The sequence below is a fragment of the Labeo rohita genome, chromosome 14, assembly GCF_022985175.1.
Source record: "Labeo rohita strain BAU-BD-2019 chromosome 14, IGBB_LRoh.1.0, whole genome shotgun sequence".
In the NCBI taxonomy this organism is placed as follows: Eukaryota; Metazoa; Chordata; class Actinopteri; order Cypriniformes; family Cyprinidae; genus Labeo; species Labeo rohita.
Genome location: NC_066882.1, coordinates 8,921,114 through 8,934,800, shown reverse-complemented (window position 1 = coordinate 8,934,800; position 13,687 = coordinate 8,921,114). Strand labels below are relative to the sequence as shown.

At 37.5% G+C, this 13,687-nt stretch overlaps 1 protein-coding gene across 1 annotated transcript in view; it reads left to right on the top strand.

The window, feature by feature from the left end:
• The window catches only part of inppl1b (inositol polyphosphate phosphatase-like 1b), a 31,506-nt gene extending 21,569 nt beyond the window's left edge, over window positions 1-9,937 (top strand). The window contains exons 16-27 of the mRNA XM_051127947.1: window positions 105-204; window positions 330-418; window positions 599-680; window positions 3,955-4,041; window positions 4,716-4,823; window positions 4,962-5,050; window positions 5,152-5,239; window positions 6,583-6,738; window positions 7,010-7,091; window positions 7,198-8,008; window positions 8,127-8,242; window positions 9,701-9,937. Coding sequence (XP_050983904.1) covers window positions 105-204; window positions 330-418; window positions 599-680; window positions 3,955-4,041; window positions 4,716-4,823; window positions 4,962-5,050; window positions 5,152-5,239; window positions 6,583-6,738; window positions 7,010-7,091; window positions 7,198-8,008; window positions 8,127-8,242; window positions 9,701-9,794 — 1,902 coding nt within the window. The 3' untranslated portion in view covers window positions 9,795-9,937. The remainder of the gene's footprint in view (window positions 1-104; window positions 205-329; window positions 419-598; window positions 681-3,954; window positions 4,042-4,715; window positions 4,824-4,961; window positions 5,051-5,151; window positions 5,240-6,582; window positions 6,739-7,009; window positions 7,092-7,197; window positions 8,009-8,126; window positions 8,243-9,700) is intronic.
• Window positions 9,938-13,687: the final 3,750 nt, after the last annotated feature.

Here is a 13,687-nt window from a genome sequence, read left to right as displayed (position 1 = left end):
CCATTAAGCGCACTGAATCATCTGACTTATTCTGTGAATCTTTGTGCTCACTTGTATCATATATTGAAGGTCATCTGTCCCTGACCAAGGTCTCTCTTTTACAGGACATATTGAAGCATGTTTCAAAGCGAGAATTCGAGGAGCTGATGTGTGCAGACCAATTGACCAGAGAGCGGCACAGAAGAAAGGCCTTTTTTAACTTTAGTAAGAACCACGGCTGCTCTCGTCCTCCCACACATGAAATCAATAGATGTGATTACACAACAGCATGTGGGACAAAAAGGCATTAACAGACACTTTAATATCTTGTTCTTGCTTTCTCTGTTAAGAGGAGGAGAAGATTTTGTTTCCACCCACCTATCGGTATGAACGTGGTTCTAGGGACTGTTACCTATGGCAGAAATACAAGTCCAGTGGGGTAAAACTTTTTATTCCATTTATTATATCACCCTTTGTTGTTAATGACATCCTAACATCCTATTTGCACTTATAGTGACCTGTGAATCAAAGTGAGTGATATGAGTCATTATATGTGACAACAATTACTCATCTCATCCTTCTTGTTTTGTCTAATTATAACTATGCGAACTTTCCTCAGGTGCAAGTCAACGGGCCCTCATGGTGTGATAGAGTTCTGTGGAAGTCCTACCCAGAGTCTCACATAATCTGTACCTCATATGGTATGTTATTCCTATTTATTAACTGGTAGAAATTTGTCAACCAGTAGAGATTTTGGACGATTGTCTCTATCCCGGTTACATGCTCACGTGACATTACTGTGTTACGTGGTCACGGAAACTTATCATTTGCACACATTTTTAAGCATCACAGTTTAAAAACAAGTGATTTTAAGCTGCTGAAATGCAATTTTTTTAGTGAAAGAGAACTCATTTCACTGTAGGTGTGAAGTCACATGTTTACGTTTGTGTGTTGCTCAACCACAACTGTTTCTGAGGAACTACATTGTTTGGCAGAAGAATAATGTTTTTATTAATATCATTACACTTTACATGCTCTGTTTTATTTTGTGAAACCTTACTACGTATATGGAATAATATACGGGTCTTTATCGTAGGTCTTTCACTTAAGACCTAAATTAGTGTGTTTAAGAGGACGCTTCCTTGACAGATGTGCATGACCGTTACGCTCACATCTCGCTTTTTAAAAAATGCACTGCGTTTTTAAAGGAGAAGTGCACTTCCAAAACAAAGATTCACATATAATGTACTCACCCCTTTGTCATCCAAGATGTTCATGTCTTTCTTTCTTTGTAAAGAAATTATGTTTTTTGAGGAAAACATTTCTGCATTTTTCTCCATATAATGGACTGGTATGGTGCCCCGATTTTGAACTTTTAAAAGGCAGTCTAAATGCAGCTTCGAACGATCCCAAATGCAGTTGTAAACAATCCCAGCCGAGAAAGAAGGGTCTTATCTAGCGAAACGATCGGTTATTTACATTAAAAAAAAATACAATTTAAATACTTTTTATTCTCAAATGCTCATTTTGCCTTGCTCTGCCTGAACTCTGTGTATTCTGGCTCAAGACAGTTAGGGTATGTCAAAAAACTTTGACCGTATTTTCTCCCTCAACTTCAAAACTGATTTCAAAATCATCCTACATCGCTTCAGAAGTACCGACCCAGTCTGTGCAAAGTGAACATGCAAAGAAGATCAAACACCCTTAACAAAAAAGGTAAAACAGCGATGTTGGACGATTTTGAAGTTGAGGGAGAACATGAGATGGGAGTTTTTTGACATACCCTAACTGTCATGAACTGGAACAAAAACAGTCCAGGCAGAGTAAGACAAGATGAGTGTTTGACATTAAAAAGTATATAAATTGTATTATTTTTATTAAATCGTTACGCTAGATAAGACCCTTCTTTCTCGGCTGAGATTGCTTACAACCGCATTTGGGATCGTTTGAAGCCGCATTTAAACTGCATTTTTGAAAGTTCAAAATCAGGGCACCATATTAGTCCATTATATGGGGAAAAATGCTGAAATGTTTTCCTCAAAAAACATAATTTCTTTACGAATGAAGAAAGAAAGACATGAACATCGTGGATGACAAGGGGGTGAGTAAATTATTTGTAAATTGTTGTTCTGGAAGTGGAGTTCTGTTTTAAGATGTTGTGTCAAGTTAAAAGAATTTCACCTTTTACACGTAGGACTGCTCATCAATGTCAGTTCCAAAACAGTAGACCAATCACAAGAACATGGAGGCGGGGCAATTGTTGCAAGCTTCTGTTTACAGTAGCAAGTTGGCATGACAACTGTTTTATTTGACAGGAGGAGGAACAACAAGAGCAGCAACACCATTTTTATTGATGTCAAATGCCATAGCCAGTGCAACTGTTTTCTTTTTTTCCATCAAAATTCATATCTATCATTTGTGCTGTTTGCCTATTTCTGTTATTTCCGTTATTGTCGTCATAGCATCACATCTCAAAAGCGCATCTCGAGACCCTCGTGTTCAATGCTGCACTTTTTTAAAACCATTCCTAACCAATGCGTCTCATGTTGCACCCATGGTACAGCAGCAAAATTCCTTGATTATTATGCTGGAATGCGAGTATAGTTCTTTCGGCCTAGAAAATCACAACTTTTCATTTTCTGTCGGTCTTAGTACATGATGTAATTACAGAAGAGTCAAGTTTTAAATACGAAAAATATCTAAACTCTGGTCATTTGAGCGAGATGCTGTCGGTCTAATCAGATTCAATAATCTATGCTAAGCTATGCTAAAAGTGCTACCGCCAGACCCGGAGATCAGCTGAATGGATTCAAAAATGGTAAAACTCAACTGTTTAACTCTAGGGGAGTTGGACAATGAGCCTTTTTTTTTTTTCTTTAATAGTGGAGTTCCTTTAGCATTCTGATATTCCTGCTGTCTGTCATTCATGTTAATCAAACAACAAAAGAGAGAAAATCTCTCACTGCTCTGGACGAAATCACTTTTGTATCTTTAATAGGAAGAAATATATATTTAATTTACATATGCAGTGTTTTTATACATTAGATTACTTTATACAGTGTGTGTAGCATGTCTTTTTTATTTGTTCTACTGTAGTTTTTTGCTTTTAATTAGTTTCTTATTCTTATCTACTGACTTGTTTACTAAATACTAAATAATTTAAATTTAGGCTAGTATTAGTGTTTTTGACAGACTGTGTTTATATAGTTGATGTTGACAGACCGTACTTTAAGCAAAAACAACTATATCATGATATACAGTAGTCAACATTTGAAGTGGATCAAAACCTTTCATCAAAGTTGTCTTAAAACCAAAACAATACCCCTTCTTGTCTTAGGACAACTTTAATGAACTTTTTTGATCCACTTCAAATGTTGACTACTGTATACCGTTACCGTGAAATAAAATTACTCATATCATGATATACGATTTTGTTCGTATCGCCCACCCCTGTTGTTTAGTGCATAATACATCAAGTGGCTAGACAAACTCCTTTGTTGGTTTGCACTTTAGCTCTAGGGGAGTAACTAAAACATTGGACTGCTATTTTGGTAGCATTTTGGAATGAGATGTGTAGCTATCCTGGACTGTAAAGGTTTACTTTGGGTACGATTTTAGGTCTGCGGTCCACAATCGGAGTCATATCCTGTCCGTCTGTCTGCTGTACAAACATATGAATTCAGCCTTCTCAGCAAAGGCCTCCAACTTATATTATCTCAGTGTATGATGACAGCCAACACTAACCAGATGCTTAGTATTTTCAAACTGCCTCAAATGAGCATTTTAGTAACTATTTCAATGGCACCATTCAATGTAATGTGAATATGATTAGGTTATTTATTAATGGGATGGTTGCTAATGTTCAGATGATTGTAATTAAATAAAAAAATTGAACTCCACCCCAATTATAATACTGGCCCTAACAAGCAATATTAAACAAATATTTTAACCAATGCTTGTGGTTGTGTTCATCAGGATGCACAGATGACATCTTCACCAGTGATCACTCTCCTGTTTTTGCAACATTTGAAGTGGGTGTGATATCACAGTCTCCCAGAACAGGTATGGAGTCATTTTCAGCTTGAGTCTCCGACAATGAAGGTTTGACCTTTAGGTCATTGTGTAACTCAAGGAGTTATATTAGGGTTTGCTGAACATGCATTTTATTAAGGAACCACCATTTCCCTTTGCCACCGTACACATTTTTTCCCCAAGACTGGTTTATTTTAACAGCACCAGCATGATTAAGCCTAAAACGATTTCAGCTTTTAGTTCATTTTAGGCTTTTAGATCATTTGCTCACTCTTATGTTGTTCCAAACTCATTAGACATTTGTTCATCTTAGAAACTCAAATGAAAATACATTTTTAATGAAATCTGAAAGCTCAGAACAAATCACATTGGTTGTTGCGTTGATTTAAAACTTTATACGTGAGGACAAACCTAACTGGTTCTCACACATCAAGCAAGCACATACACACATACTGTGCTTTATGTATGTGCTTTGATCGATGTTTATGTGTAATTAAAATCATGCATTTAATTTTCGCCGCAGTTGTACCTCTTCAGGAGCCTTTGAAAAAATGTTTTGATTTATATGAATTTCTTTTATGAACTTTTTGATACATAGAAGGTTTGGTGGAATGGACTAGCGTAATTCAACAAGTATTTTGTATATTGAGTATTTGTGTAGTCTCATAACCATCTCACAGTCCTTTTTTTCCATTCGGATGCAGAATTGGGTTCAGAAAGAGCCATCATTGAGCTGGAGGCAATTGAGGCCATAGTGAAAACTGCTAGCAAGGCCAAGTTTTTCATCGAGTTCCATTCCCGCTGTCTAGAAGGTATCTTTTGTGCAACAATCAATCAGGCTAGCAAGCATGCAATGTGTCATTGCCAATCTGTTTCCTTTTAAAATGTCAGAAGGTCATTGGATAAATGTGTTATTTTTTTTTTTAACCTTATGCTTCTCCTTCTTGTAGAGCCTCGTCGTTCTGCTGAAAATGACTCACAGTGTTGTGAGGTACCAGGGTTTCTCAAACTTGGCTGGTCTTCGAAACAGCTCCCCAAGGTTGTGACAGAGTCCATTTGGCTCAGTGTGATCATTTGGAGCTATGCTGTTTAAGAAGGATTTGACACCAAGTAAATTTTTTTTTGTCACTCTTTTTTCAGCTCCACCCAGTCTTCTCAGATTTAGAGCATCTCCGGGATCAGCACTTGCTGTTGTCTGTGAAGTCATGTGATGGCTTTGAGTCATATGGTACATGGTCAACCTCATTGTGTCTTTCTGAATGAAGTTTCCCTGAAACAGTAGTTTTGTTTTTAGAAACCATTACATCATAACCAGGAACATACGCATCCTCTTAATTTCTAGTGAATTAAGGGAAACCTTGAGTATTAATAATTGTATGGCTCAGTATATAATGTAAATGATGTCTCTTACTGAAATACGTAGTAGAAAACCTATGAAAGACTTATGTTATTTTAAAAATCCACATCATTTTATACATATTTTGGACTATGAAAGGCACCATTATTTAGATGACGTAAAATGGTTGCACTCGTTGAGCTACTGACACTGCTGTTGCCAATTTTACTGCAGTTTACACCCCCTTGATTCTTAATAATGTGTTGTTACCTGTATAATCCACAACTGTGTTTTTTTTAGTTTAGGTATAGTTGTTCATGAGTCCCTTGTTTGTCCTGAACAGTTAAACTGCCCGCTGTTTGAACCCTTTCCAACAATGACTATGATTTTGAGATCCGTCTTTTCACACTGAGGACAACTGAGGGACTCATATGCAACTATTACAGAAGGTTTAAATGCTCAGTGATGCTTCAGAAAGAACTATGCATTAAGGGGGCGAAAACTTTTTGAATTTGAACATCAGGGTAAATTTAACTTATTTTGTCTTTTGGAAAACATGTAGCTAACATCTGTAGCCTCTGACGGGAAGTACTAAATGAAAAAAAATATGATATTTAGGCAAAATAAGAAAAATGAATGCATTTCCATTCTGTTCAAAAGTTTTCACCCCCAGCTCTTAATGCGTTGTGTTTCCTTCTGGAGCATCAGTGAGCATTTGAAACTTCTGTAATAGTTGCATATCCTCAGTTGTCCACAGTGTGAAAAGACGGATCTCAGAATCATACAGTCATTGAAAAGGTTTCAAATACACAAAAATGCTGAAAAACCAAAGAATTTGTGGGACCTGAAGGATTTTTTTCTGAAGAACAGCAGGCAGTTTAACTGTTCCAGACAAACAAGGGACTTATAAACAGCTGTGGATCATTCAGCTAACAACACAGTATTAAGAATCAAGGGGATGTAAACTTTTGAGCAGGGTCAGTTCAACTATTATTTTCTCTTGTGTACTATATGTAAACATCTTTTATGTGAAATATCTTATTCAGGTCAGTACTAAATAAACAATAACATGCATTTGGTATGATTCCTCATATTTTGGTAAAATTCTGAAAGGGGGATGTAAACTTTTGACCTCAACTGTATTAAGCCATACAAGTCTTAATACCTGGTGTTCTCATTGTTGAAACATTGCAGTCAAACTGATAGTAAATGTAACTGGAGTTCTGCTATTTCAGGTGAGTGCTGCATAGCTCTTCGTTCGGTAACAGGGAAATCATCAGATCAATTTGAGACATGCTTGACTCACAGAGGAGAAGAGATGGGCTCTATTCGAGGACGAATCAGGGTTTATGTACCACCAGACCGCCGACGGATCCGGGAAAGAGTCTATGGTGGGTTATCAACGTGATCTCACGCTATCATTTCCTCAAATGTACCCTGTTTTATTTCCTCCTCTGCTTTGGATTTGGATCTATTTTCACTATTCTGTTTACCATGGCTTCATCTTTTGCTGCTGTGCTGCCTGATCCTGTCCAGATGCATTCTGAGACCTCCACTGAAATATGTCTCTTAACGTACTGCTCACTGAACCCATTGGCTTAGTCATAGATGACTACAATATTTAAACATTTAGATGTGAGACATGTCTTCTGCACATTACAGAGTGGCTCTGCATGGAGAAGGATGAAAAGGAAATGACGAAGGATCATTTATCTCGCGCGTCTTCCTGCGCACTCCCATCCCAGTGAGTCAAAAAATAGACCTAGGTTAATAAACAGTGTTTACTTCATCTATGGTAAAGTAGTTTTATTCATATTTAATTCATATTTATTCATACTTCATGTTCCCAGAGCACCATCTTCCTCATATGTGGCAATGCCGAACAGCTACACCAATCCTGCGTACTTCATCTTTGAGGGGGTGCCTATGTTGCGAAGAGTCGAAGAGATTCCTTCATCCAGCAAAGAATCCCAAATACTACGTTCCAAAGATGCTGTGATACAGCTTCCTAAAGTGACTGGAGGTCACAGCCATGGCAAAAGGTCTGCTCGGAGGTCCGACTTCACCGAAATTGAAATTCCTGGATCTTTAGCATCCTATAAACCATCTTGCGAGACTCAAAGCGAACTGATGTCGACTGCATCCTCTTATCAGCTCTTCCCAGGTCCAGATGTTCCTAATACACCCCCAAACCAAAGACACACCACCTCTTCCAATACATCTTTACATTTACACTCCAATAAGAACAATATGGCACAGGATTCTGTATTAGCAGTCAAAAAAGTCACAAACTCCTACATGAACAGTTCTGTTTTTTCCCGGGACATACAAGCGCCACTCAAAGAAAAAGTCAGAAAGGACTATCAAAGGCAAAACCAAGGTCGGCCCATGCCAGTGCGAAATTCTGTACCAAAGCTTTACCCGTATATATCCACAAGGGTTCCTGTTCATGAAAGCTCAGTCCCCTGGATGGCAGAGCAACCAACTACATCTTCAGGAGACAACTCGCTTACAGCCCTACAAATTGCTAAATCGCTAAGTGAGGTGGATTTTCAGCCAGTAGACAAAAAGTACCAATTCAATCAGATATCGTCTCAGCAAAGGCATCATGGATATGATTATGGTTTAGGTAGTGAGAGAAACTACAGCTGGGAGAAAGAGGTGAGTTGAGTAATTTTCGGATATGAGTTGTGATGTTTAGTACACTGTGTAAATATGGACTTTAGGATTAGCTTTGGGGTTTAGCTTTGATAAATACAAAAGCAACGTCTGTCCACAGGTGTCAGTCTTACATGGAGCCCCGGAAACAGTGCGGGAACTGCTCAGCACTCTGGGTTTGCAGCGCTACACACTCGACCTCAGCCGTAACGGCTGGGATGATCTTGATTACTTTAGGTAAAGCTGACATAGACTTTCTTGATTTAAAAATTTCCTGATAATTTACTCAGCCCTGTGATATCCAAGATCTTTCTTTCTTCAGTTGAAAAGAATTAAGGTTTTTGAGTCAAACATTCCAGGACAGTGGACTTCAATGGGTTGGAGGACCAAAATGCAGTTTCATTGTAGCTTCAAAGGGCTCTACACAATTCCAGCCAAGGAAAAAGATCTTACCTAGTGAAACTATTGGCCATTTTCTAAAAAAAAACATTTATATACTTTTTAACCACAAATGCATGTCATGCACTAGCTGGACCTCACGCATTATGTAATCACGAAAAACTAAGGGTGTGTTCACACTTGTCATGTTTTGATTAAAACACACCCTGGTGCAATTGCTCTGTTGGTGCAGTTCCAGTAAGTGTGAACGCTGCCATTCAAACCCTGGTACACACCAAACAAGCGGACCAAGACAGCTAAAAAGATAAGTCTTGGTCTGCTTCCAAATAAACTCAACTGGTGTGGTTTGACTGATATATGAATGCAACACGGACCAAATACTTCTAAACGAACCAAAAACAGGAAGTAATAACAAGAAGTGACGCTATACGACATGATTTCGCGAAGGGAACAAGCGGTATATTCACAACAAAATGAGCAGAGGGCAAACACAGAGCAACGAGGCGGTAAAGTGCCTTTTGTGAGCTCTTCATGAGTTCTCAGATGGTGAAAATAAAATCATATACACGCAAAATTGAGTGCACTTAGTCCAGCAGGCAGCATTGCATGTGTTCGACTTGAAGTGGCACTGAGCAGACTGATCAGTGAGTAGGTCATTTAAGTCGAATGCACCTTTTCCTTTTTTTTGGAGTGTTTGGTGAGTTCCATCATAAAATATATGTCATTCAACCTGACCAATCAGGTTATAAACATATCACTATGCCTTTAGGTTTGGTATCGTTAGGTTCGCTGAAAGAAAAATAAATACATCTCCATTCTGTTCAAAAGTTTTCACCCCCAGCTCTTAATACGTTGTGTTTCCTTCTGGAGCATCAGTGAGCATTTGAACCTTCTGTAATAGTTGCATATCCTCAGTTGTCGCTGCCAGTGTGAATGCTAAACGGACCAGGACCAAATAAACCAAATGAAACTAGTGTGTGAACACAACCTAACTGTGCGTGACTTTTCCAACGTGGTTACACAATGCGTGAAGACGCGATGAGCATTTGTGGTTAAAATGTTCATAAATTTTCATTTTATTTAGAAACAACAGATCGTTTGGCTAGGTAAGACCCTTATTCCTCAGCTGGGATCGTGTAGAGCCCTTTGAAAGTGCACTGAAACTGAAATTTGGACCTTACACCCATTGGACACCATTGAAGTCCACTATATGGAGAAAAGTCCTGGAATGTTTTCCTCAAAAACCTTCATTTCTTTTCGTTGCCAAACATAAATGTGTGTTCTTTTCTCATGCAGTGGCATTACAGAGGAGGAGCTGTGTGCAGCAGGTGTGTCAAACCCATCTCATCGAAGAAGAATCTTGGAGAACCTTCCCAAGATCTGGGACTGAACTGAAGAGACTATCAGGTGTCATATCAGGAGACTATAAATGACAAGTTCAATATTTGTATTCTTAATAAATATTTTTCTATTCTTCATTGTAAAAGTTGTTCCAAAGTTTAATTTCCATTCATAATAAAGTTCATCACACAGTGTGGTCATTCTGTCCCTGTGGTCCTAAACATACAGTATGGAATAAACTACCATCCAACACTTGCTTCTAACAATCCAAACAAATCATGTCTATCACTAAAACAGACTTTAATTGTTTACTTTAGCACTGTGTATCTTGATACTTATATGTAGAAATTGTGTATATAATAGCACAACACATCAACCTTGTGTTATCTGAGCATTAACTGCAAAATATTCTGGTTCAGTACCTTCTCTGGTGACTGTATCGCAGCTTGCCTGTATCCCTGTCTTTAGTGTAAATTACCCATATAAAAGTGCATAAACCAGCTGTTTGCTAAAGGAGTCAGACGGTCTTTTTCAAGTGGAATACATATTTTACTATTTACCCCATGGATTTAATTGCAGTGATGCTGTTCTCCCCTTTATATAAGAGATAAGCTTGTGGATTTTTAATACTTAATCGCTGGGCCAACTGTAAATATTAGAATAAAAGAATAAGCACTGTTCACATTTTTCCTGAAATATTCCATAAGGATTTAATACAATGATAAAAAGTCAGTCTGTTTGCTTTTTATTCATATAAAATTATTAAGGCCAACGTCAAGCTATATACTTCAGTTTATGATGTTACCTTGACGTTAACTGAAGTCTCCCACCTCTGCAGTCCTAAAATCTTTATTTTTGCAATTGTATATCTGTAATTTGATAAATTATTCAGTATTTGCTATAGATTATGGTGATGGTTCTATAAAGTTACAGAAAAAAACTTGATGAAAGGGTGATTTTTTTATTTTATTTTAAATCTGTACTATTCAGTGTCAATATTTGATGATCTTTAAACTTGAACAAATATTGTACAGAAAGTGCAGAAAAGTACAGAAGGTTGTTTGTATAGAAACAGGATCTTTGAAGACTATGTTTGCACTGGGATAGAGTCTGGGACTCTCAGACTTAAAAACAATGAGTCTGGAGTATCTGTAATGACATCAGCATGTCTTGCGTAAGTGCAGTAATCTTAAAGACAGACGGACAGATAGATAGATAGATAGATAGATAGATAGATAGATATAGACAGACAGAAAACATGAATGGAGAAAGTTCAGTGCGAGTTCACATTCTTGTGTTCTCTCAGCTAAAGCAAGCATCTCAGTGAGTCTGGCTGTTATATAATTTTAATGATATCTTATCACAAATAAACTTCCTTTCTGCTTTTACAAAAATGTTTCTTTTTTCACTTCAGTAGTTTGAGGCAGTTCTTGACTCTTTCTATCTACTTGCTTTTTCATGACACAAATGAAAGCGGGTGGAGAACAGTGTTGGGCATGTTACTTTAAAAAAGTAATCAGTTATAGTTACTAGTTACTAGTTAGTAACAGAATTACATCATGGTAAAAGTAACTACCAGGGAAAGTGACTTTGTCATACTTTTTTTTTTAAATGTTCAAATATGTAAAATAACTTGGATGCCCCTAATATTAAATATGTTAACTGAACGAAATTTACATGAATTACATATTTACTTTACTCACCAGATATATAAAGCTTAACGGCATAGTTTTTGAAAATCTGAATGTACACTTAGCATCAGTCAGTCAAGCATTATAATAAGACATGATCATTTTGCATTAAACTTTAGTTAATAGAACTTTAGAATAACCATGTATGAATGCATATTTGTCATATTGACTGAATTTAGGACTGGTGGTGGTCCTTAAGGTATTGTTTGTAATTTAGTGTTTCTATAAAAAAGGGGAAAAACTTAAAAAATATAGCTGCAAGCAGCGATGACGGGCCCTCGCCGCCAATGCATCCGCAACCCTGGTGCCATCAGAAAAACAGTGCCCGGCGGGCACATGCATTGACAGTAACCCTGTACCAGTTTGGATTGAAGGGTCACAGCAATGAAAGGGTTAAAAGCAAAGTGATTGTAAGTCATTCTGGTACACTGAGAATGAGCTGAAAAAGATTCCTTATCCTATGAGGTCATCTTGTGTTCATCCTTGGTATTACAGTCTTCATCTGCTAGTTTACAAGTGTGATATTTTAAATGTTTTTGCGGTCTCTGAAAACATGATAAACATATTTCCTAAGAATGACTTGTTTTTCATATGTAAAAAGTTGTGAAGAGTTAGGATAACGCATTTTAATTGCACTCTGTCTCTCTCTGTCTCTCTGTCACACACACACAGCCACTCAACTACCTCAGTCACACTTACACACACACATACACAGACTTAAGCCCTTCCCCCGACACAGAGTTAGAGTGAGATCAGATGTTGAATAGTTTTTTAATTTTCTTTTTTTTGTAGACTATTTTATATTGATGGAAGTAAGCATTTATTTCTCAGAATGACTAGTTCTATGTATGTAAAAAATGTTGAAGTGTTTGGATGCTGCATTTTAAAATTACGGTCATGTTTTTTTTACTGCTATTTTAATAAATCACCATAAATCAACCGTTCAAGATATCCCATATCCGCTCACAATTTAACATCTTCAGTATGTTGGCATCATGCTGACAAAGTTTGGTGTAAATTCATTTTTTGTAGGAGTAGTATTCATTCATTCACAGCTATATTTTTCCAAAAATCCACATTCAAATCAAAATAGCAGACTTCCTGTTGGTTGCAGCTAATGAATGTAAATTAGAAAGTTGTCCGGCTTGATGAGACCAATATACATACCAAGTTTGGTGTCTGTAGCTCAAACTAACCCCCCCACTTTTGACAAAAGGTGGCGCTATAGAGCGCCTCTTCCACACCCATTGATGAGCTTTTGCCAGTGTCTAACTATCATTAATACTGATGTGTGTGTTGAGTTTCATGAAAATCTAAGCTTATTAAGTGCCCCAAAAACACAGGAAACAAATGTTAAAGTTTGACACATTGCCATGGCAAACAGCATTTAATGTATCAACGACCCCTTTACAGATTCTGATCAGCCGTGTTTTGACATTATACAGATGAAGTTTGAAGCAAATCGGGTAAAAATAACCATGTGATGTCAAAGCATTTTTAAAAGAGACACACTTCCTGTTGCCAGTTGGTGGCGCTATAACTGTGACTCCTAATAGTCACATCTATGTGATCGGCATCATACAACGAACAAACCGCTGAAGTTTCATCAGAATCAGACAATGTGTGCAGTAGTTATTAGCCATTTCCTGTTTCTCATTTCTCGCCATAATTTCAAAGCCACGAGTTTGGTGGCAATTGGGTAAAAAACCTAGGACTAGTATATCAAATTCCAGAGCATGCATTTTTGACAAAACCCAGAATAACCAACTTCCTGTTGGGAATAGCTAATGACATAGAGTGTGAAAGTTGTTCAACTTGATGAGTTGTATATGTGTACCAAGTTTCATATGTGTATGTGCAAGTATGTGTGCTATATGACCCTCCAAATTCCAGGGGGCGCTGTAGAGTCCCCTTGCCACGCCCATGTACCAGTCTCTGCCTGGCCCTAATGGCCGCAGATTCCAAGGTGTGTACCAAATTTCAAGAGTTTTTAAGCATGTTAAGGGCCCCAAACCCCCCCAAAACCTTGAAGAAAAATAATAAAGAAGAAGAATAATCCTTCGAAAAACAATAGGGCTCTCGCCCTTTCAGGGCTCGGGCCCCTAATAATACTAACAAAACTACTACGAATTCTAATACTAATAACAATATAAAACGCACTATGGATTAACGAGCTGCTGGGTTCATGAATATTAATCACGTTGTCTGCGTTCGCTCAAACTGATTTGCTGAAATCAAAACGGGTTGATAA